The 22,843-nt window shown below is 50.2% G+C and overlaps 1 protein-coding gene across 1 annotated transcript in view; it reads left to right on the top strand.

Annotated features, from left to right (window-relative positions):
* The first annotated feature begins 10,544 nt into the window (after window positions 1-10,544).
* The window catches only part of TRAPPC14 (trafficking protein particle complex subunit 14), a 47,954-nt gene continuing 35,655 nt past the window's right edge, over window positions 10,545-22,843 (top strand). The window contains exon 1 of the mRNA XM_082256939.1: window positions 10,545-10,926. Coding sequence (XP_082113065.1) covers window positions 10,561-10,926 — 366 coding nt within the window. The 5' untranslated portion in view covers window positions 10,545-10,560. The remainder of the gene's footprint in view (window positions 10,927-22,843) is intronic.

The raw sequence follows: 22,843 nt of genomic DNA, 5'->3' as shown, positions 1-22,843 counted from the left end.
CTGGATCATTCAGGATTAGTTGCTGATGCTTGGCCCTGTTGCTAGGTTACCCTGTCTCTAGGATACCCTGGATCAGTCAGGATTAGTTGCTGATGCTCTGCCCTGTTGTTAGGTTACCCTGTCTCTAGGATACCCTGGATCAGTCAGGATTAGTTGCTGATGCTTGGCCCTGTTGCTAGGTTACCCTGTCTCTGGGATACCCTGGATCAGTCAGGATTAGTTGCCGATGCTTGGCCCTGTTGCTAGGTTACCCTGTCTCTGGGATACCCTGGATCATTCAGGATTAGTTGCTGATGCTTGGCCCTGTTGCTAGGTTACCCTGTCTCTAGGATACCCTGGATCATTCAGGATTAGTTGCTGATGCTCTGCCCTGTTGCTAGGTTACCCTGTCTCTAGGATACCCTGGATCAGTCAGGATTAGTTGCTGATGCTTGGCCCTGTTGCTAGGTTACCCTGTCTCTAGGATACCCTGGATCCGTCAGGATTAGTTGCTGATGCTTGGCCCTGTTGCTAGGTTACCATGTCTCTAGGATACCCTGGATCCGTCAGGATTAGTTGCTGATGCTTGGCCCTGTTGCTAGGTTACCCTGTCTCTGGGATACCCTGGATCAGTCAGGATTAGTTGCCGATGCTTGGCCCTGTTTCTAGGTTACCCTGTCTCTAGGATACCCTGGATCATTCAGGATTAGTTGCTGATGCTTGGCCCTGTTGCTAGGTTACCCTGTCTCTAGGATACCCTGGATCATTCAGGATTAGTTGCTGATGCTTGGCCCTGTTGCTAGGTTACCCTGTCTCTAGGATACCCTGGATCATTCAGGATTAGTTGCTAATGCTCTGCCCTGTTGCTAGGTTACCCTGTCTCTAGGATACCCTGGATCCGTCAGGATTAGTTGCTGATGCTTGGCCCTGTTGCTAGGTTACCCTGTCTCTAGGATACCCTGGATCATTCAGGATTAGTTGCTGATGCTTGGCCCTGTTGCTAGGTTACCCTGTCTCTAGGATACCCTGGATCATTCAGGATTAGTTGCTGATGCTCTGCCCTGTTGCTAGGTTACCCTGTCTCTAGGATACCCTGGATCCGTCAGGATTAGTTGCTGATGCTTGGCCCTGTTGCTAGGTTACCCTGTCTCTAGGATACCCTGGATCCGTCAGGATTAGTTGCTGATGCTTGGCCCTGTTGCTAGGTTACCCTGTCTCTGGGATACCCTGGATCATTCAGGATTAGTTGCTGATGCTTGGCCCTGTTGCTAGGTTACCCTGTCTCTAGGATACCCTGGATCATTCAGGATTAGTTGCTGATGCTTGGCCCTGTTGCTAGGTTACCCTGTCTCTAGGATACCCTGGATCATTCAGGATTAGTTGCTGATGCTCTGCCCTGTTGCTAGGTTACCCTGTCTCTAGGATACCCTGGATCAGTCAGGATTAGTTGCTGATGCTTGGCCCTGTTGCTAGGTTACCCTGTCTCTGGGATACCCTGGATCAGTCAGGATTAGTTGCTGATGCTTGGCCCTGTTGCTAGGTTACCCTGTCTCTGGGATACCCTGGATCAGTCAGGATTAGTTGCTGATGCTTGGCCCTGTTGCTAGGTTACCCTGTCTCTAGGATACCCTGGATCAGTCAGGATTAGTTGCTGATACTCTGCCCTGTTGCTAGGTTACCCTGTCTCTAGGATACCCTGGATCAGTCAGGATTATTGTTAAAGTTCTGCTCTGTTGCTAGGTTACCCTGTCTCTAGGATGCCCTGGATCAGTCAGGATTGGTTGCTGATGCTGGGCCCTGTTGCTAAGTTACCCTGTCTCTGGGATACCCTGGATCAGTCAGGATTATTGATAAAGTTCTGCTCTGTCACAAGGTTACCCTGTCTCTGGGATACCCTGGATCATTCAGGATTAGTTGCTGATGCTTGGCCCTGTTGCTAGGTTACCCTGTCTCTAGGATACCCTGGATCATTCAGGATTAGTTGCTGATGCTCTGCCCTGTTGCTAGGTTACCCTGTCTCTAGGATACCCTGGATCAGTCAGGATTAGTTGCTGATGCTTGGCCCTGTTGCTAGGTTACCCTGTCTCTAGGATACCCTGGATCCGTCAGGATTAGTTGCTGATGCTTGGCCCTGTTGCTAGGTTACCCTGTCTCTGTGATACCCTGGATCAGTCAGGATTAGTTGCTGATGCTCTGCCCTGTTGCTAGGTTACCCTGTCTCTGGGATACCCTGGATCATTCAGGATTAGTTGCTGATGCTTGGCCCTGTTGCTAGGTTACCCTGTCTCTAGGATACCCTGGATCATTCAGGATTAGTTGCTGATGCTTGGCCCTGTTGCTAGGTTACCCTGTCTCTAGGATACCCTGGATCATTCAGGATTAGTTGCTGATGCTCTGCCCTGTTGCTAGGTTACCCTGTCTCTAGGATACCCTGGATCCGTCAGGATTAGTTGCTGATGCTTGGCCCTGTTGCTAGGTTACCCTGTCTCTAGGATACCCTGGATCATTCAGGATTAGTTGCTGATGCTCTGCCCTGTTGCTAGGTTACCCTGTCTCTAGGATACCCTGGATCAGTCAGGATTAGTTGCTGATGCTTGGCCCTGTTGCTAGGTTACCCTGTCTCTGGGATACCCTGGATCAGTCAGGATTAGTTGCTGATGCTCTGCCCTGTTGCTAGGTTACCCTGTCTCTGGGATACCCTGGATCATTCAGGATTAGTTGCTGATGCTTGGCCCTGTTGCTAGGTTACCCTGTCTCTAGAATACCCTGGATCATTCAGGATTAGTTGCTGATGCTTGGCCCTGTTGCTAGGTTACCCTGTCTCTAGGATACCCTGGATCATTCAGGATTAGTTGCTAATGCTCTGCCCTGTTGCTAGGTTACCCTGTCTCTAGGATACCCTGGATCCGTCAGGATTAGTTGCTGATGCTTGGCCCTGTTGCTAGGTTACCCTGTCTCTAGGATACCCTGGATCATTCAGGATTAGTTGCTGATGCTTGGCCCTGTTGCTAGGTTACCCTGTCTCTAGGATACCCTGGATCATTCAGGATTAGTTGCTGATGCTCTGCCCTGTTGCTAGGTTACCCTGTCTCTAGGATACCCTGGATCAGTCAGGATTAGTTGCTGATGCTTGGCCCTGTTGCTAGGTTACCCTGTCTCTAGGATACCCTGGATCAGTCAGGATTAGTTGCTGATGCTTGGCCCTGTTGCTAGGTTACCCTGTCTCTGGGATACCCTGGATCAGTCAGGATTAGTTGCTGATGCTTGGCCCTGTTGCTAGGTTACCCTGTCTCTGGGATACCCTGGATCATTCAGGATTAGTTGCTGATGCTTGGCCCTGTTGCTAGGTTACCCTGTCTCTGGGATACCCTGGATCATTCAGGATTATTTGCTGATGCTTGGCCCTGTTGCTAGGTTACCCTGTCTCTAGGATACCCTGGATCAGTCAGGATTAGTTGCTGATGCTCTGCCCTGTTGCTAGGTTACCCTGTCTCTAGGATACCCTGGATCAGTCAGGATTAGTCTCTAGGATACCCTGGATCATTCAGGATTAGTTGCTGATGCTCTGCCCTGTTGCTAGGTTACCCTGTCTCTAGGATACCCTGGATCCGTCAGGATTAGTTGCTGATGCTTGGCCCTGTTGCTAGGTTACCCTGTCTCTAGGATGCTTGGCCCTGTTGCTAGGTTACCCTGTCTCTAGGATACCCTGGATCATTCAGGATTAGTTGCTGATGCTCTGCCCTGTTGCTAGGTTACCCTGTCTCTAGGATACCCTGGATCAGTCAGGATTAGTTGCTGATGCTTGGCCCTGTTGCTCGGTTACCCTGTCTCTAGGATACCCTGGATCGGTCAGGATTAGTTGCTGATGCTTGGCCCTGTTGCTAGGTTACCCTGTCTCTAGGATACCCTGGATCCGTCAGGATTAGTTGCTGATGCTTGGCCCTGTTGCTAGGTTACCCTGTCTCTGGGATACCCTGGATCAGTCAGGATTAGTTGCTGATGCTCTGCCCTGTTGCTAGGTTACCCTGTCTCTAGGATACCCTGGATCATTCAGGATTAGTTGCTGATGCTTGGCCCTGTTGCTAGGTTACCCTGTCTCTAGGATACCCTGGATCATTCAGGATTAGTTGCTGATGCTTGGCCCTGTTGCTAGGTTACCCTGTCTCTAGGATACCCTGGATCATTCAGGATTAGTTGCTGATGCTCTGCCCTGTTGCTAGGTTACCCTGTCTCTAGGATACCCTGGATCCGTCAGGATTAGTTGCTGATGCTTGGCCCTGTTGCTAGGTTACCCTGTCTCTAGGATACCCTGGATCATTCAGGATTAGTTGCTGATGCTCTGCCCTGTTGCTAGGTTACCCTGTCTCTAGGATACCCTGGATCAGTCAGGATTAGTTGCTGATGCTTGGCCCTGTTGCTAGGTTACCCTGTCTCTAGGATACCCTGGATCCGTCAGGATTAGTTGCTGATGCTTGGCCCTGTTGCTAGGTTACCCTGTCTCTGGGATACCCTGGATCAGTCAGGATTAGTTGCTGATGCTCTGCCCTGTTGCTAGGTTACCCTGTCTCTGGGATACCCTGGATCATTCAGGATTAGTTGCTGATGCTTGGCCCTGTTGCTAGGTTACCCTGTCTCTAGGATACCCTGGATCATTCAGGATTAGTTGCTGATGCTTGGCCCTGTTGCTAGGTTACCCTGTCTCTAGGATACCCTGGATCATTCAGGATTAGTTGCTGATGCTCTGCCCTGTTGCTAGGTTACCCTGTCTCTAGGATACCCTGGATCCGTCAGGATTAGTTGCTGATGCTTGGCCCTGTTGCTAGGTTACCCTGTCTCTAGGATACCCTGGATCATTCAGGATTAGTTGCTGATGCTCTGCCCTGTTGCTAGGTTACCCTGTCTCTAGGATACCCTGGATCAGTCAGGATTAGTTGCTGATGCTTGGCCCTGTTGCTAGGTTACCCTGTCTCTAGGATACCCTGGATCCGTCAGGATTAGTTGCTGATGCTTGGCCCTGTTGCTAGGTTACCCTGTCTCTGGGATACCCTGGATCAGTCAGGATTAGTTGCTGATGCTCTGCCCTGTTGCTAGGTTACCCTGTCTCTGGGATACCCTGGATCATTCAGGATTAGTTGCTGATGCTTGGCCCTGTTGCTAGGTTACCCTGTCTCTAGAATACCCTGGATCATTCAGGATTAGTTGCTGATGCTTGGCCCTGTTGCTAGGTTACCCTGTCTCTAGGATACCCTGGATCATTCAGGATTAGTTGCTAATGCTCTGCCCTGTTGCTAGGTTACCCTGTCTCTAGGATACCCTGGATCCGTCAGGATTAGTTGCTGATGCTTGGCCCTGTTGCTAGGTTACCCTGTCTCTAGGATACCCTGGATCATTCAGGATTAGTTGCTGATGCTTGGCCCTGTTGCTAGGTTACCCTGTCTCTAGGATACCCTGGATCATTCAGGATTAGTTGCTGATGCTCTGCCCTGTTGCTAGGTTACCCTGTCTCTAGGATACCCTGGATCAGTCAGGATTAGTTGCTGATGCTTGGCCCTGTTGCTAGGTTACCCTGTCTCTAGGATACCCTGGATCAGTCAGGATTAGTTGCTGATGCTTGGCCCTGTTGCTAGGTTACCCTGTCTCTGGGATACCCTGGATCAGTCAGGATTAGTTGCTGATGCTTGGCCCTGTTGCTAGGTTACCCTGTCTCTGGGATACCCTGGATCATTCAGGATTAGTTGCTGATGCTTGGCCCTGTTGCTAGGTTACCCTGTCTCTGGGATACCCTGGATCATTCAGGATTAGTTGCTGATGCTTGGCCCTGTTGCTAGGTTACCCTGTCTCTAGGATACCCTGGATCAGTCAGGATTAGTTGCTGATGCTCTGCCCTGTTGCTAGGTTACCCTGTCTCTAGGATACCCTGGATCAGTCAGGATTAGTTGCTGATGCTTGGCCCTGTTGCTAGGTTACCCTGTCTCGGGGATACCCTGGATCAGTCAGGATTAGTTGCCGATGCTTGGCCCTGTTGCTAGGTTACCCTGTCTCTGGGATACCCTGGATCAGTCAGGATTAGTTGCTGATGCTTGGCCCTGTTGCTAGGTTACCCTGTCTCTAGGATACCCTGGATCATTCAGGATTAGTTGCTGATGCTCTGCCCTGTTGCTAGGTTACCCTGTCTCTAGGATACCCTGGATCAGTCAGGATTAGTTGCTGATGCTTGGCCCTGTTGCTAGGTTACCCTGTCTCTAGGATACCCTGGATCGGTCAGGATTAGTTGCTGATGCTTGGCCCTGTTGCTAGGTTACCCTGTCTCTAGGATACCCTGGATCCGTCAGGATTAGTTGCTGATGCTTGGCCCTGTTGCTAGGTTACCCTGTCTCTGGGATACCCTGGATCAGTCAGGATTAGTTGCTGATGCTCTGCCCTGTTGCTAGGTTACCCTGTCTCTGGGATACCCTGGATCATTCAGGATTAGTTGCTGATGCTTGGCCCTGTTGCTAGGTTACCCTGTCTCTAGAATACCCTGGATCATTCAGGATTAGTTGCTGATGCTTGGCCCTGTTGCTAGGTTACCCTGTCTCTAGGATACCCTGGATCATTCAGGATTAGTTGCTGATGCTCTGCCCTGTTGCTAGGTTACCCTGTCTCTGGGATACCCTGGATCCGTCAGGATTAGTTGCTGATGCTTGGCCCTGTTGCTAGGTTACCCTGTCTCTAGGATACCCTGGATCATTCAGGATTAGTTGCTGATGCTCAGCCCTGTTGCTAGGTTACCCTGTCTCTAGGATACCCTGGATCAGTCAGGATTAGTTGCTGATGCTTGGCCCTGTTGCTAGGTTACCCTGTCTCTAGGATACCCTGGATCCGTCAGGATTAGTTGCTGATGCTTGGCCCTGTTGCTAGGTTACCCTGTCTCTGGGATACCCTGGATCAGTCAGGATTAGTTGCTGATGCTCTGCCCTGTTGCTAGGTTACCCTGTCTCTGGGATACCCTGGATCATTCAGGATTAGTTGCTGATGCTTGGCCCTGTTGCTAGGTTACCCTGTCTCTAGGATACCCTGGATCATTCAGGATTAGTTGCTGATGCTTGGCCCTGTTGCTAGGTTACCCTGTCTCTAGGATACCCTGGATCATTCAGGATTAGTTGCTGATGCTCTGCCCTGTTGCTAGGTTACCCTGTCTCTAGGATACCCTGAATCATTCAGGATTAGTTGCTGATGCTCTGCCCTGTTGCTAGGTTACCCTGTCTCTAGGATACCCTGGATCATTCAGGATTAGTTGCTGATGCTCTGCCCTGTTGCTAGGTTACCCTGTCTCTAGGATACCCTGGATCAGTCAGGATTAGTTGCTGATGCTTGGCCCTGTTGCTAGGTTACCCTGTCTCTAGGATACCCTGGATCCGTCAGGATTAGTTGCTGATGCTTGGCCCTGTTGCTAGGTTACCCTGTCTCTGGGATACCCTGGATCAGTCAGGATTAGTTGCTGATGCTCTGCCCTGTTGCTAGGTTACCCTGTCTCTGGGATACCCTGGATCATTCAGGATTAGTTGCTGATGCTTGGCCCTGTTGCTAGGTTACCCTGTCTCTAGAATACCCTGGATCATTCAGGATTAGTTGCTGATGCTTGGCCCTGTTGCTAGGTTACCCTGTCTCTAGGATACCCTGGATCATTCAGGATTAGTTGCTAATGCTCTGCCCTGTTGCTAGGTTACCCTGTCTCTAGGATACCCTGGATCCGTCAGGATTAGTTGCTGATGCTTGGCCCTGTTGCTAGGTTACCCTGTCTCTAGGATACCCTGGATCATTCAGGATTAGTTGCTGATGCTTGGCCCTGTTGCTAGGTTACCCTGTCTCTAGGATACCCTGGATCATTCAGGATTAGTTGCTGATGCTCTGCCCTGTTGCTAGGTTACCCTGTCTCTAGGATACCCTGGATCAGTCAGGATTAGTTGCTGATGCTTGGCCCTGTTGCTAGGTTACCCTGTCTCTAGGATACCCTGGATCAGTCAGGATTAGTTGCTGATGCTTGGCCCTGTTGCTAGGTTACCCTGTCTCTGGGATACCCTGGATCAGTCAGGATTAGTTGCTGATGCTTGGCCCTGTTGCTAGGTTACCCTGTCTCTGGGATACCCTGGATCATTCAGGATTAGTTGCTGATGCTTGGCCCTGTTGCTAGGTTACCCTGTCTCTGGGATACCCTGGATCATTCAGGATTAGTTGCTGATGCTTGGCCCTGTTGCTAGGTTACCCTGTCTCTAGGATACCCTGGATCAGTCAGGATTAGTTGCTGATGCTCTGCCCTGTTGCTAGGTTACCCTGTCTCTAGGATACCCTGGATCAGTCAGGATTAGTTGCTGATGCTTGGCCCTGTTGCTAGGTTACCCTGTCTCGGGGATACCCTGGATCAGTCAGGATTAGTTGCCGATGCTTGGCCCTGTTGCTAGGTTACCCTGTCTCTGGGATACCCTGGATCAGTCAGGATTAGTTGCTGATGCTTGGCCCTGTTGCTAGGTTACCCTGTCTCTAGGATACCCTGGATCATTCAGGATTAGTTGCTGATGCTCTGCCCTGTTGCTAGGTTACCCTGTCTCTAGGATACCCTGGATCAGTCAGGATTAGTTGCTGATGCTTGGCCCTGTTGCTAGGTTACCCTGTCTCTAGGATACCCTGGATCGGTCAGGATTAGTTGCTGATGCTTGGCCCTGTTGCTAGGTTACCCTGTCTCTAGGATACCCTGGATCCGTCAGGATTAGTTGCTGATGCTTGGCCCTGTTGCTAGGTTACCCTGTCTCTGGGATACCCTGGATCAGTCAGGATTAGTTGCTGATGCTCTGCCCTGTTGCTAGGTTACCCTGTCTCTAGGATACCCTGGATCATTCAGGATTAGTTGCTGATGCTTGGCCCTGTTGCTAGGTTACCCTGTCTCTAGGATACCCTGGATCATTCAGGATTAGTTGCTAATGCTCTGCCCTGTTGCTAGGTTACCCTGTCTCTAGGATACCCTGGATCCATCAGGATTAGTTGCTGATGCTTGGCCCTGTTGCTAGGTTACCCTGTCTCTAGGATATCCTGGATCATTCAGGATTAGTTGCTGATGCTTGGCCCTGTTGCTAGGTTACCCTGTCTCTAGGATACCCTGGATCATTCAGGATTAGTTGCTGATGCTCTGCCCTGTTGCTAGGTTACCCTGTCTCTAGGATACCCTGGATCCGTCAGGATTAGTTGCTGATGCTTGGCCCTGTTGCTAGGTTACCCTGTCTCTAGGATACCCTGGATCCGTCAGGATTAGTTGCTGATGCTTGGCCCTGTTGCTAGGTTACCCTGTCTCTAGGATACCCTGGATCCGTCAGGATTAGTTGCTGATGCTTGGCCCTGTTGCTAGGTTACCCTGTCTCTGGGATACCCTGGATCATTCAGGATTAGTTGCTGATGCTTGGCCCTGTTGCTAGGTTACCCTGTCTCTAGGATACCCTGGATCATTCAGGATTAGTTGCTGATGCTTGGCCCTGTTGCTAGGTTACCCTGTCTCTAGGATACCCTGGATCATTCAGGATTAGTTGCTGATGCTCTGCCCTGTTGCTAGGTTACCCTGTCTCTAGGATACCCTGGATCAGTCAGGATTAGTTGCTGATGCTTGGCCCTGTTGCTAGGTTACCCTGTCTCTGGGATACCCTGGATCAGTCAGGATTAGTTGCTGATGCTTGGCCCTGTTGCTAGGTTACCCTGTCTCTGGGATACCCTGGATCATTCAGGATTAGTTGCTGATGCTTGGCCCTGTTGCTAGGTTACCCTGTCTCTAGGATACCCTGGATCAGTCAGGATTAGTTGCTGATACTCTGCCCTGTTGCTAGGTTACCCTGTCTCTAGGATACCCTGGATCAGTCAGGATTATTGTTAAAGTTCTGCTCTGTTGCTAGGTTACCCTGTCTCTAGGATGCCCTGGATCATTCAGGATTAGTTGCTGATGCTGGGCCCTGTTGCTAAGTTACCCTGTCTCTGGGATACCCTGGATCAGTCAGGATTATTGATAAAGTTCTGCTCTGTCGCTAGGTTACCCTGTCTCTGGGATACCCTGGATCCGTCAGGATTAGTTGCTGATGCTTGGCCCTGTTGCTAGGTTACCCTGTCTCTAGGATACCCTGGATCCGTCAGGATTAGTTGCTGATGCTTGGCCCTGTTGCTAGGTTACCCTGTCTCTAGGATACCCTGGATCAGTCAGGATTAGTTGCTGATGCTCTGCCCTGTTGCTAGGTTACCCTGTCTCTGGGATACCCTGGATCAGTCAGGATTATTGTTAAAGTTCTGCTCTGTTGCTAGGTTACCCTGTCTCTAGGATACCCTGGATCAGTCTTGGTTAGATGCTGATGCTTGGCATTGTTGCTAGGTTACCTCCGCAGAGCATCAGTTGGAGCTAGTTGCTAGGATACCAAGCTTCCGCTGCCGTTGCCAGGCGACGCTCCCTCGCTCCGCGCTCTAGGCTTCCGTTCGCAGTGTCGGCGCTCCTCTGCTGAGGCCTGTTGCCGGGGGTGACGCTCGGCGTGTCGGCGCTCGCTCGCTCTGGCCTGGGCCGGGGAATCTCTCATCATGGAGTCGCAGTGCGATTACTCCATGATCTTCCCGGCCTGTCCGCTTCTCCCCTCCGACCTGCCGGGCCGGTACCGCTCCCTGCCCCGCCGGAACCACCTCTACCTGGGCGAGACTCTCCGCTTCCTGCTGGTGCTGCGCCTGAGGGGGGAGGCGGCCCAGGACAGTCCGGGGAGTGAGGCCTCCTCTTCCTGGGCGCCTCTGGCCGCCTCACTCGCCGCCCTGGCCAGCGTGTGTCCGGGGGAGGAGGAGGCGGATGAGGAAGACGAGGATACCGGGGACTCCGTACCGGGGAGGACCTACAGACACTGCCGGGCCATCCTCAGCCAGCAACAACCACAGCAACCCACCGGAGAGCATGGAGGGGTGAGAGGAGCTGTCATTGTATGATAATATACCCCTCCCCCCATCACCCCCCCCCCTATAGAGAGCATGGAGGGGTGAGAGGAGCTGTCATTGTATGATAATATACCCCTCCCCCCCCCCATCATCACCCCCCCCCCCCATACATAGAGAGCATGGAGGGGTGAGAGGAGCTGTCATTGTATGATAATATACCCCTCCCCCATCATCATCCCCCCCCCATACATAGAGAGCATGGAGGGGGAGAGGAGCTGTCATTGTATGATAATATACCCCTCCCCCCATCACCCCCCCCCCTATAGAGAGCATGGAGGGGTGAGGGGAGCTGTCATTGTATTATATACCCCTCCCCCATCATCATCCCCCCCATACATAGAGAGCATGGAGGGGTGAGAGGAGCTGTCATTGTATGATAATATACCCCTCCCCCATCATCACCCCCCCCCCATACATAGAGAGCATGGAGGGGTGAGAGGAGCTGTCATTGTATGATAATATACCCCTCCCCCCATCACCCCCCCCCCTATAGAGAGCATGGAGGGGTGAGAGGAGCTGTCATTGTATGATAATATACCCCTCCCCCCCCCCATCATCACCCCCCCCCCCCATACATAGAGAGCATGGAGGGGTGAGAGGAGCTGTCATTGTATGATAATATACCCCTCCCCCATCATCATCCCCCCCCCATACATAGAGAGCATGGAGGGGGAGAGGAGCTGTCATTGTATGATAATATACCCCTCCCCCCATCACCCCCCCCCCTATAGAGAGCATGGAGGGGTGAGGGGAGCTGTCATTGTATTATATACCCCTCCCCCATCATCATCCCCCCCATACATAGAGAGCATGGAGGGGTGAGAGGAGCTGTCATTGTATGATAATATACCCCTCCCCCATCATCACCCCCCCCCCATACATAGAGAGCATGGAGGGGTGAGAGGAGCTGTCATTGCATAATACCCCTCCCCCCCCCCCATAGAGAGCATGGAGGGGTGAGTCTGTCATTGTATTATAATATACCCATCCCCCATCATCACCCCCCCCCCCCCATAGAGAGCATGGAGGGGTGAGACTGTCAATGTATTATATACCCCTCCCCCCCCCCCCCATAGAGAGCATGGAGGGGTGAGAGGAGCTGTCATTGTATAATATACCCCTCCCCCATCACCCCCCCCATAGAGAGCATGGAGGGGTGAGACTGTCATTGTATAATAATATACCCCCCACCCCCCCCCCCCCCCATATAGAGAGCATGGAGGGGTGAGAGGAGCTGTCATTGTATTATATACCCCTCCCCCATCATCATCCCCCCCATACATAGAGAGCATGGAGGGGTGAGAGGAGCTGTCATTGTATGATAATATACCCCTCCCCCATCATCACCCCCCCCCCATACATAGAGAGCATGGAGGGGTGAGAGGAGCTGTCATTGCATAATACCCCTCCCCCCCCCCCATAGAGAGCATGGAGGGGTGAGTCTGTCATTGTATTATAATATACCCATCCCCCATCATCACCCCCCCCCCCCCATAGAGAGCATGGAGGGGTGAGACTGTCAATGTATTATATACCCCTCCCCCCCCCCCCCATAGAGAGCATGGAGGGGTGAGAGGAGCTGTCATTGTATAATATACCCCTCCCCCATCACCCCCCCCATAGAGAGCATGGAGGGGTGAGACTGTCATTGTATAATAATATACCCCCCACCCCCCCCCCCCCCCATATAGAGAGCATGGAGGGGTGAGAGGAGCTGTCATTGTATTATATACCCCTCCCCCATCATCATCCCCCCCATACATAGAGAGCATGGAGGGGTGAGAGGAGCTGTCATTGTATGATAATATACCCCTCCCCCATCATCACCCCCCCCCATACATAGAGAGCATGGAGGGGTGAGAGGAGCTGTCATTGCATAATACCCCTCCCCCCCCCCATAGAGAGCATGGAGGGGTGAGTCTGTCATTGTATTATAATATACCCATCCCCCATCATCACCCCCCCCCCCCATAGAGAGCATGGAGGGGTGAGACTGTCAATGTATTATATACCCCTCCCCCCCCCCCCATAGAGAGCATGGAGGGGTGAGAGGAGCTGTCATTGTATAATATACCCCTCCCCCATCACCCCCCCCCATAGAGAGCATGGAGGGGTGAGACTGTCATTGTATAATAATATACCCCCCCCCCCCCCATATAGAGAGCATGGAGGGGTGAGAGGAGCTGTCATTGTATTATATACCCCCTCCCCCCATCATCCCCCCCCCCCCCCATAGAGAGCATGGAGGGGTGAGACTTTCATTGTATTATATACCCCTCCCCCCCCCCCCCATAGAGAGCATGGAGGGGTGAGAGGAGCCGTCATTGTATGATATACCCCCCACAGGGGCTGTCATGGTATAATGACCCCCATATCTTTCCCATAGAGGGGGGATCCACAGGGACTGTCATAGCCTAGCTCTTCTCATGCCTACTGCCATAGAGAAGGACATGAAGAGGAGCTGTCATTACATAATACACATAGGGTGAGCCATATGACCTGTCAAAGCCTTCTACTTCCCTCTATAGAGAGTAGAGCCTAGGGAGCTGTCATTTCATAATAATACTTCCCAAATCACAGGGGTGGTCATATATCCCCCATACCCTCCCCCATAGAGGCTAAGAGGACCTGAAATAGTAAGGCTGATACTAAGGGAACCTGTCACTGCATGTCATTCCTCATACCTTCCTATAGAGACTGATACTAAGAGAACCTGTCACTGCATGTCATTCCTCATACCTTCCTATAGAGACTGATCCTAAGAGAACCTGTCACTGCGTGTCATTCCTCATACCTTCCTATAGAGACTGATACTAAGAGAACCTGTCACTGCCTGTCATTCCTCATACCTTCCTATAGAGACTGATACTAAGAGAACCTGTCACTGCCTGTCATTCCTCATACCTTCCTATAGAGACTGATCCTAAGAGAACCTGTCACTGCCTGTCATTCCTCATACCTTCCTATAGAGACTGATCCTAAGAGAACCTGTCACTGCTTGTCATTCCTCATACCTTCCTATAGAGACTGATACTAAGAGAACCTGTCACTGCCTGTCATTCCTCATACCTTCCTATAGACTGATCCTAAGAGAACCTGTCACTGCCTGTCATTCCTCATACCTTCCTATAGAGACTGATCCTAAGAGAACCTGTCACTGCCTGTCATTCCTCATACCTTCCTATAGAGACTGATCCTAAGAGAACCTGTCACTGCATGTCATTCCTCATACCTTCCTATAGAGACTGATCCTAAGAGAACCTGTCACTGCATGTCATTCCTCATACCTTCCTATAGAGACTGATCCTAAGAGAACCTGTCACTGCGTGTCATTCCTCATACCTTCCTATAGAGACTGATACTAAGAGAACCTGTCACTGCCTGTCATTCCTCATACCTTCCTATAGAGACTGATCCTAAGAGAACCTGTCACTGCGTGTCATTCCTCATACCTTCCTATAGAGACTGATCCTAAGAGAACCTGTCATTCCTCATACCTTCCTATAGAGACTGATCCTAAGAGAACCTGTCACTGCCTGTCATTCCTCATACCTTCCTATAGAGACTGATCCTAAGAGAACCTGTCACTGCCTGTCATTCCTCATACCTTCCTATAGAGACTGATCCTAAGAGAACCTGTCACTGCATGTCATTCCTCATACCTTCCTATAGAGACTGATCCTAAGAGAACCTGTCACTGCCTGTCATTCCTCATACCTTCCTATAGAGACTGATCCTAAGAGAACCTGTCACTGCATGTCATTCCTCATACCTTCCTATAGAGACTGATACTAAGAGAACCTGTCACTGCCTGTCATTCCTCATACCTTCCTATAGAGACTGATACTAAGAGAACCTGTCACTGCGTGTCATTCCTCATACCTTCCTATAGAGACTGATCCTAAGAGAACCTGTCACTGCCTGTCATTCCTCATACCTTCCTATAGAGACTGATACTAAGAGAACCTGTCACTGCCTGTCATTCCTCATACCTTCCTATAGAGACTGATCCTAAGAGAACCTGTCACTGCGTGTCATTCCTCATACCTTCCTATAGAGACTGATACTAAGAGAACCTGTCACTGCCTGTCATTCCTCATACCTTCCTATAGAGACTGATCCTAAGAGAACCTGTCACTGCCTGTCATTCCTCATACCTTCCTATAGAGACTGATCCTAAGAGAACCTGTCACTGCCTGTCATTCCTCATACCTTCCCTATAGTGCATTTGCTCTAGATCTGAGGGGAAGCTCATCCAATCATGTTCAAACAAAAATGCTGTTTTCTATTTTCCTTGCATATGATTGGGTATTCTTTGCATTTACTAAGCTCTGGAGTAACTGCACTTGCAGTGCACATTATTTATCCTTTAGTAAATCAGCTCTAGTGTGTTGTAGAACTTTAATGTTGCTCAGTTATCTGAGCCTGACTCTCAGACAAGAAGGAGAACCTGTCACCCGTGTCTGTTATCCTTCCTCTTAAAGCTTGGCAAGAAACTGAGAAAGAGAAGTAGTCATCGCTGTCACTCTTCACCCCCTCCCCCATCACTGTCTGTTATCTAGGCCTGACAGCAGGTCTCTGGTCTCCTCCATTATCCCACTGTCACCCTCCCCATACATGTCTTTGTCATACCCGTCACCCTCCCCATACATGTCTTTGTCATACCCGTCACCCTCCCCATACATGTCTTTGTCATACCCGTCACCCTCCCCATACATGTCTTTGTCATACCCGTCACCCTCCCCATACATGTCTTTGTCATACCCGTCACCCTCCCCATACATGTCTTTGTCATACCCGTCACCCTCCCCATACATGTCTTTGTCATACCCGTCACCCTCCCCATACATGTCTTTGTCATGCCCGTCACCCTCCCCATACATGTCTTTGTCATGACTGTCACCCTCCCCGTACATGTCTTTGTCATACCTGTCACCCTCCCCGTACATGTCTTTGTCATACCCGTCACCCTCCCCGTACATGTCTTTGTCATACCCATCACGTCACCCTCCCAGTACATGTCTTTGTCATACCCGTCACCCTCCCCATACATGTCTTTGTCATACCCGTCACCCTCCCCATACATGTCTTTGTCATACCCGTCACCCTCCCCATACATGTCTTTGTCATACCCGTCACCCTCCCCATACATGTCTTTGTCATACCCATCACGTCACCCTCCCCGTACATGTCTTTGTCATACCCGTCACCCTCCCCGTACATGTCTTTGTCATACCCATCACGTCACCCTCCCAGTACATGTCTTTGTCATACCCGTCACCCTCCCCATACATGTCTTTGTCATACCCGTCACCCTCCCCATACATGTCTTTGTCATGCCCATCACCCTCCCCATACATGTCTTTGTCATGCCCGTCACTCTCCCCATACATGTCTTTGTCATACCCGTCACCCTCCCCGTACATGTCTTTGTCATACCCGTCACCCTCCCCATACATGTCTTTGTCATGCCCGTCACCCTCCCCATACATGTCTTTGTCATGCCTGTCACCCTCCCCGTACATGTCTTTGTCATACCCATCACGTCACCCTCCCAGTACATGTCTTTGTCATGCCCGTCACCCTCCCCATACATGTCTTTGTCATGCCCGTCACCCTCCCCGTACATGTCTTTGTCATACCCATCACGTCACCCTCCCAGTACATGTCTTTGTCATACCCGTCACCCTCCCCATACATGTCTTTGTCATACCCGTCACCCTCCCCATACATGTCTTTGTCATACCCGTCACCCTCCCCATACATGTCTTTGTCATACCCGTCACCCTCCCCATACATGTCTTTGTCATACCCATCACGTCACCCTCCCCGTACATGTCTTTGTCATACCCGTCACCCTCCCCGTACATGTCTTTGTCATACCCGTCACCCTCCCCATACATGTCTTTGTCATACCCGTCACCCTCCCCATACATGTCTTTGTCATGCCCGTCACCCTCCCCATACATGTCTTTGTCATGCCCATCACCCTCCCCATACATGTCTTTGTCATGCCCGTCACTCTCCCCATACATGTCTTTGTCATACCCGTCACCCTCCCCGTACATGTCTTTGTCATACCCGTCACCCTCCCCATACATGTCTTTGTCATGCCCGTCACCCTCCCCATACATGTCTTTGTCATGCCTGTCACCCTCCCCGTACATGTCTTTGTCATACCTGTCACCCTCCCCGTACATGTCTTTGTCATACCCGTCACCCTCCCCGTACATGTCTTTGTCATACCCATCACGTCACCCTCCCAGTACATGTCTTTGTCATGCCCGTCACCCTCCCCATACATGTCTTTGTCATGCCCGTCACCCTCCCCGTACATGTCTTTGTCATACCTGTCACCCTCCCCGTACATGTCTTTGTCATACCTGTCACCCTCCCCGTACATGTCTTGTCATACCCGTCACCCTCCCCATACATGTCTTTGTCATACCCATCACGTCACCCTCCCCGTATATGTCTTTGTCATACCCATCACGTCACCCTCCCCGTACATGTCTTTGTCATACCCATCACGTCACCCTCCCAGTACATGTCTTTGTCATGCCCGTCACTCTCCCCATACATGTCTTTGTCATACCCGTCACCCTCCCCATACATGTCTTTGTCATACCCGTCACCCTCCCCGTACATGTCTTGTCATACCCGTCACTCTCCCCATACATGTCTTTGTCATACCTGTCACTCTCCCCATACATGTCTTTGTCATACCCGTCACCCTCCCCATACATGTCTTTGTCATACCCGTCACCCTCCCCATACATGTCTTTGTCATGCCCGTCACTCTCCCCGCACATGTCTTGTCATGCCCGTCACCCTCCCCGTACATGTCTTTGTCATGCCCGTCACCCTCCCCGTACATGTCTTTGTCATGCCCGTCACCCTCCCCATACATGTCTTTGTCATGCCCGTCACCCTCCCCATACATGTCTTTGTCATGCCCGTCACCCTCTCCCATACATGTCTTTGTCATGCCCGTCACCCTCTCCCATACATGTCTTTGTCATGCCCGTCACCCTCCCCATACATGTCTTTGTCATGCCCGTCACCCTCCCCATACATGTCTTTGTCATGCCCGTCACCCTCCCCATACATGTCTTTGTCATGCCCGTCACCCTCCCCATACATGTCTTTGTCATACCCGTCACCCTCTCATACATGTCTTTGTCATACCTGTCACCCTCCCCGTATACTGTACATCAGCTTGTTCTAATCATACCTGTCACCCTACCTGTACATGTCAGCACCTCCTTGTCCTACCTGTCACCCTCCCCTTACAAGTCATTGGGGTTTATTTACTAAAGGCAAGTCCACTGTGCATTGCATGTGAAGTTGAAAGTGCAGTCGCTGTAGATCTGAGGGGAAGCTCTGCTGATTTCAATCATGTGCAAGCAAAAATGCTGTTTTTTATTTTCCTTGGATGTCCCTCTCAGATCCTCAGCGACCGCACTTTTAGTGCACAGTGGATTTGCCTTTAGTAAATCAGCCCCACTTTGTCCTTGTCATACCTGCACCCTTCCCTATACCTTGTTCTATTAAAGAAATAACAGGCAGCAAGAGAATTTGTCAGTATAAACCAGCAATTTTCTTTGATGGCTTCTTAAGTATTTTGCACGATGGTTTTCTTTGAAATGATTGAAGAACTGGCGATTCTTCAGGACCTGATGACTGTGGTTGGAAAGCTCCCTGTCACGTCGGACACCTTGTGGTTTTTGCACATTATGGGGCTGGGATGGGTTTTCCTGGCCTCTGGCTAACATTCCGCTGATATAGTTCTATCACGAGGGTGTCTGCTGAATACAGAAATGTGCGTCCTTGGGCAAAATTCCTGTGTTCAAGGGGCTGACACCTTATAATGGCCCTTTCGCCTAGAGAATCTTTATCTATGTAAGTGTTCTTTCCCACATGCCTTCTGCAAATCTCCACAGTCCACACAGTGCTGTTTCTTGGCCTAGGCCAACAAGGCCCAGGCCTAGGGCAGCACTTTGTAGGGGGGGGGGGGGGGGGGGCAGCAAACAATTTGGACTTGTGTTTGCTGCCACTGCTTATTTCACTTATTTGTATAATGACTCTGGACTTCCTATTTATTATACAAATCCTATGATTACAATCAGTGGCAGCAAACACAAGTCCAAATATCTTAAAAGAACTGATGGGGCTGCACTGATATGCTGCACTGATGGGCACTGATATGCTCTGATATGCTGAACTGATGGGCACTAATAGGCTGCTCTGATGGCCACTAATGAGTTGCCAATGGTGGGTACTGATAAACTGCACTGATGGGCACTAATGAGGCTGCATTGATAAGGCAGCACTGATATGCTGCACTGATGGGCACTGATGAGACTGCACTGATGGGCACAAGGCGGCACTGATAAGCTTCACTGATGAGGCTGTACGATGGGCAATAATAGGCTGCGCTGATGGCCACTGATGAGGCAGCACTGATACGCTGTGCTGATGGGCACTGATATGATGCACTGATATGCAGTCTGCACGAGGCGGCACTGATAAGCTTCACTGATGAGGCTGCGCCGATGGGCGCTAATAGGCTGCACTGACGGCCACTGATGAGGCTGCACTGATGAGGCTGCACTGATAGGCTGCACTGATAGGCTGCACTGATAGGCTGCACTGATAGGCTGCACTGATGGGCAGTAATGAGGCTGCACTGATGGGCACTGATAAGGCGGCACTGATGGGCTCTGATAGGCTGTGGTTGTGGTCTGTGGCTTACAGATGAAAGGGCGGGTCATAAAAAGGAAGGGGTGTGGCCTTTACAGGAAGGGGAGGGTCATATTTCAATTGGGGGGTGCATAAGTTTAGTCAGGCCCAGGGCAGCACAGAACCTAAATACACCACTGAGTCCACACACAATGAAATCTGGATTTTTCTGCATTTTTCTTTTTTATAAAGCCTAGCTTGGTGGATTATCCAGGGTATGGCTGTCCCATGGATGGTATCACCCATCTGTGGATCTCTGCAGTTCCTCAGTGTTATCATTGGCCTGTTGTTGCTTTTCTGACAAATGCCCACCTTACCTGGTCACTGGGTTATATTTTACCCCATCATATATATTCTTATATATCCTTTCCATGTTTTAGTAGTAGATAAAAGCAGCTGACCATGCTGAAGTTTTACCATACCCACCCTCACCCGGCCACCCACTGGAATTCTGACATTACAGCCTGACAGGCTCATACACATGCTGTGGCCAATATACTTGGTTTTGTAGCCAGGGTGCGAAGGGTAGAAAAAGCATGCGTCAGTAGTGTCTCCTGAATGCCTACCAGATGCTGCTGTGCCACCCTCTGAAAAGCAGTCCACCACAGATCACAGCCCATATACAGGTGCAGCATGGCAAACCATCTTCTTCTGTCTTTATTCTTTTCTGGTACTATAGTTTTTATTGAGAATAACAATGTAACATAGTACAAGCTGAGCATATAAATCCCACACAGGGGATTGAAACAGGTAAAAGAACATGTAAACATGGGGTTAATCAAAGCAAAAGTGTTAAGGCATCCGGGGCACCCTGCTGTGGCTGGTTGGCTGGCACCCTGCTATGGCTGGTTGGCTCGCACCCTGCTGTGGCTGACTGGCACCCTGCTGTGGGTGGGTGGTTGGTTGGCGCCCTGCTGTGGGTGGGTGGCTGGTTAGCGCCCTGTTGTGGCTGGTTGGCACCCTGCTGTGGGTGGCTGGCTGGCACCCTGCGGTGGGTTGGTGGGTGGGTAGCTGGCTGGCTGGCACCCTGCTGTGGGTGGGTGGCTGACAGGCAATCTGCTGGGGGTGGGGGGCTGCTGGCTGGCTGGCATGTGTTCTCTGGTCCAGCCATTTCATGGTGCGTACTGTCTGATACTAGGGAGGTGGCGGCTTTTGCCCTATCCGGGTAGAAGTAACCAGGACTCAGTCAGAATGTCCAGGCCCAGTGTGCAGAGGCGCGTGGTGCAACATACATAATGATGTGTTCTCCGCACACAATATCAGTCATATCGGTAAGTTTTGTGACCGATACTGATGCTTCAAAAAAAAGTGACTATCGGCCCGACCGATAATCGGTCGATTCCTGGTGTGTGTGTGTATATGTATGTATATATATATGTATGTATGTGTGTGTGTGTGTGTGTGTATATATATGTGTGTGTGTGTGTGTATATATATATATGTGTGTGTGTATGTATATATATAAAAAGATAATGATCCACTGGCAGAGCTGCCGCCCTGTAGCAGTAAAGCGGTTGAGCGGTTAAGGAGAAATTTCTCTTAGCTTAAAGTGATTGTAAAACTCCACCTTGTTTTACAACCCATTGCATTTTAAATAGAAATAAAAGGCAAAACATTTGTGTATAGATAAAAAGGTATTATTTTTTATTTTTTTTTAATTATTATTATTTTTTTTTTTTTTGATCACATTCCCTCTGTTCTTAGCTGCCTAAGAGCTGGGGAAGGGGAAACGGCAGTACACCTAACTTCCCAGTGAACGGCTGTCCAAGGGGGGGTTATTAGGGCAAGCCTGATCATTAGAGAAGAGCAGGCTGAGTTCCCGGATCAGCTAAAGAACTGACCATGCTGTACTCTTATGTCTAGTGTGGTCAGTTTTAAATAGGAAAGCATAGGGACTGGTGGGAACACCAGGGATTTGACACAAAGGAAGCAATACAAAGAGAACAGGAGACTTTTTTCATACAAGTACATATCAGGAATATGAAATGTTGGGTTTACAAATTCTTTAACTGGTTTCCTATTTTTGGATTCTTCAGTTGCTATTCAGTCATTTCCTTCGTTTGTATTCTAATACAATAAAAGAAGCAGTGGATCTGAATTGGTCCAACTCTGTAAAATCCAGAGAGCCGGAGCCCATTGAGCCCATGCCATGGACGGCCTGTAATGTTGCTGCAGGCATTGGATCCGGCTCCTCAGCCTTCATGATACATGTTCTGTAACACACGAGGTCCTTCCAGATCCAGGATTGTTTGTTGAGATCATGCGGTGTGTTGGTTGTGAGATCATACGTTGATTGCACAAAGTTGGACTCCATTCTACTAATGATGTGGGTTTCAGCAATGATGTGGTTTCTGATGTCATCTGCAGTGTACAGAGCGTTGTATGGCTTTCACAGGAAAGGGAGGTGACTGCATATGAAGAGAACGCTTTTCAGTTTATCATTTTGTAAATACTTTTAAAAACTGTAATTTTTTTTTTCCCCACGTTTTCTCTGTGGATTAGTTTGTATAGTGACAGAAAATCTCATTTAAAGCAGTATTAGGCCCCATTGACACTTGTGCGACTTGTCCTGCTACTTGGGACTGCAAAGTCACATGACAAGTCCTATCCCATGATTTCCAATGAGTACCGTTCATATCTGTGCAAATGTAACCACTTCCCACCTGTCATATAGCAAAATGATGCCCGCAAAGTGGTTGCTCTATCCTGACTGGGCACTATATGAGCAGAGCGGTGGTGCAGTGTGTCACTCTGACACACCGCATATCTGATCCTGGTAAAGGGCCTATGACGTAGGCTCTTTACCATGTGACCTGCTGTGTCCAATCGCAGCTGGTCACATAGTAAATAGGAAGTGCCACTGATCGGCTTTCCTTAATTCACGCCCGACAGGCTTGAGTAGAGGAGTGCCGATTGGTGGCTCTCCTGACGGGGGGTCTGTGCTGGTAATCAGAGCATTGATTACCAGTGCAGACCCATGGGGGATGCCATTGGAGCCACCAGGGATTGCCCACCCATGGCCACCAGGGATGCCAATCAGTGCTCAGGGAGCCTGTCAGTGCCCTCCTCATCATTGCTGCTCATCATTGCCATCTATCAGTGCCACCCACCAGTGCCCATCATTGCCATCTATCAGTGCCAC

The sequence above is a fragment of the Pelophylax lessonae genome (assembly GCF_965119305.1).
Source record: "Pelophylax lessonae genome assembly, chromosome: 4".
Lineage (NCBI taxonomy): Eukaryota > Metazoa > Chordata > Amphibia > Anura > Ranidae > Pelophylax > Pelophylax lessonae.
The sequence above is the reverse complement of the archived record's forward strand: the minus strand, read 5'-3'. Positions and strand labels throughout refer to the sequence as shown.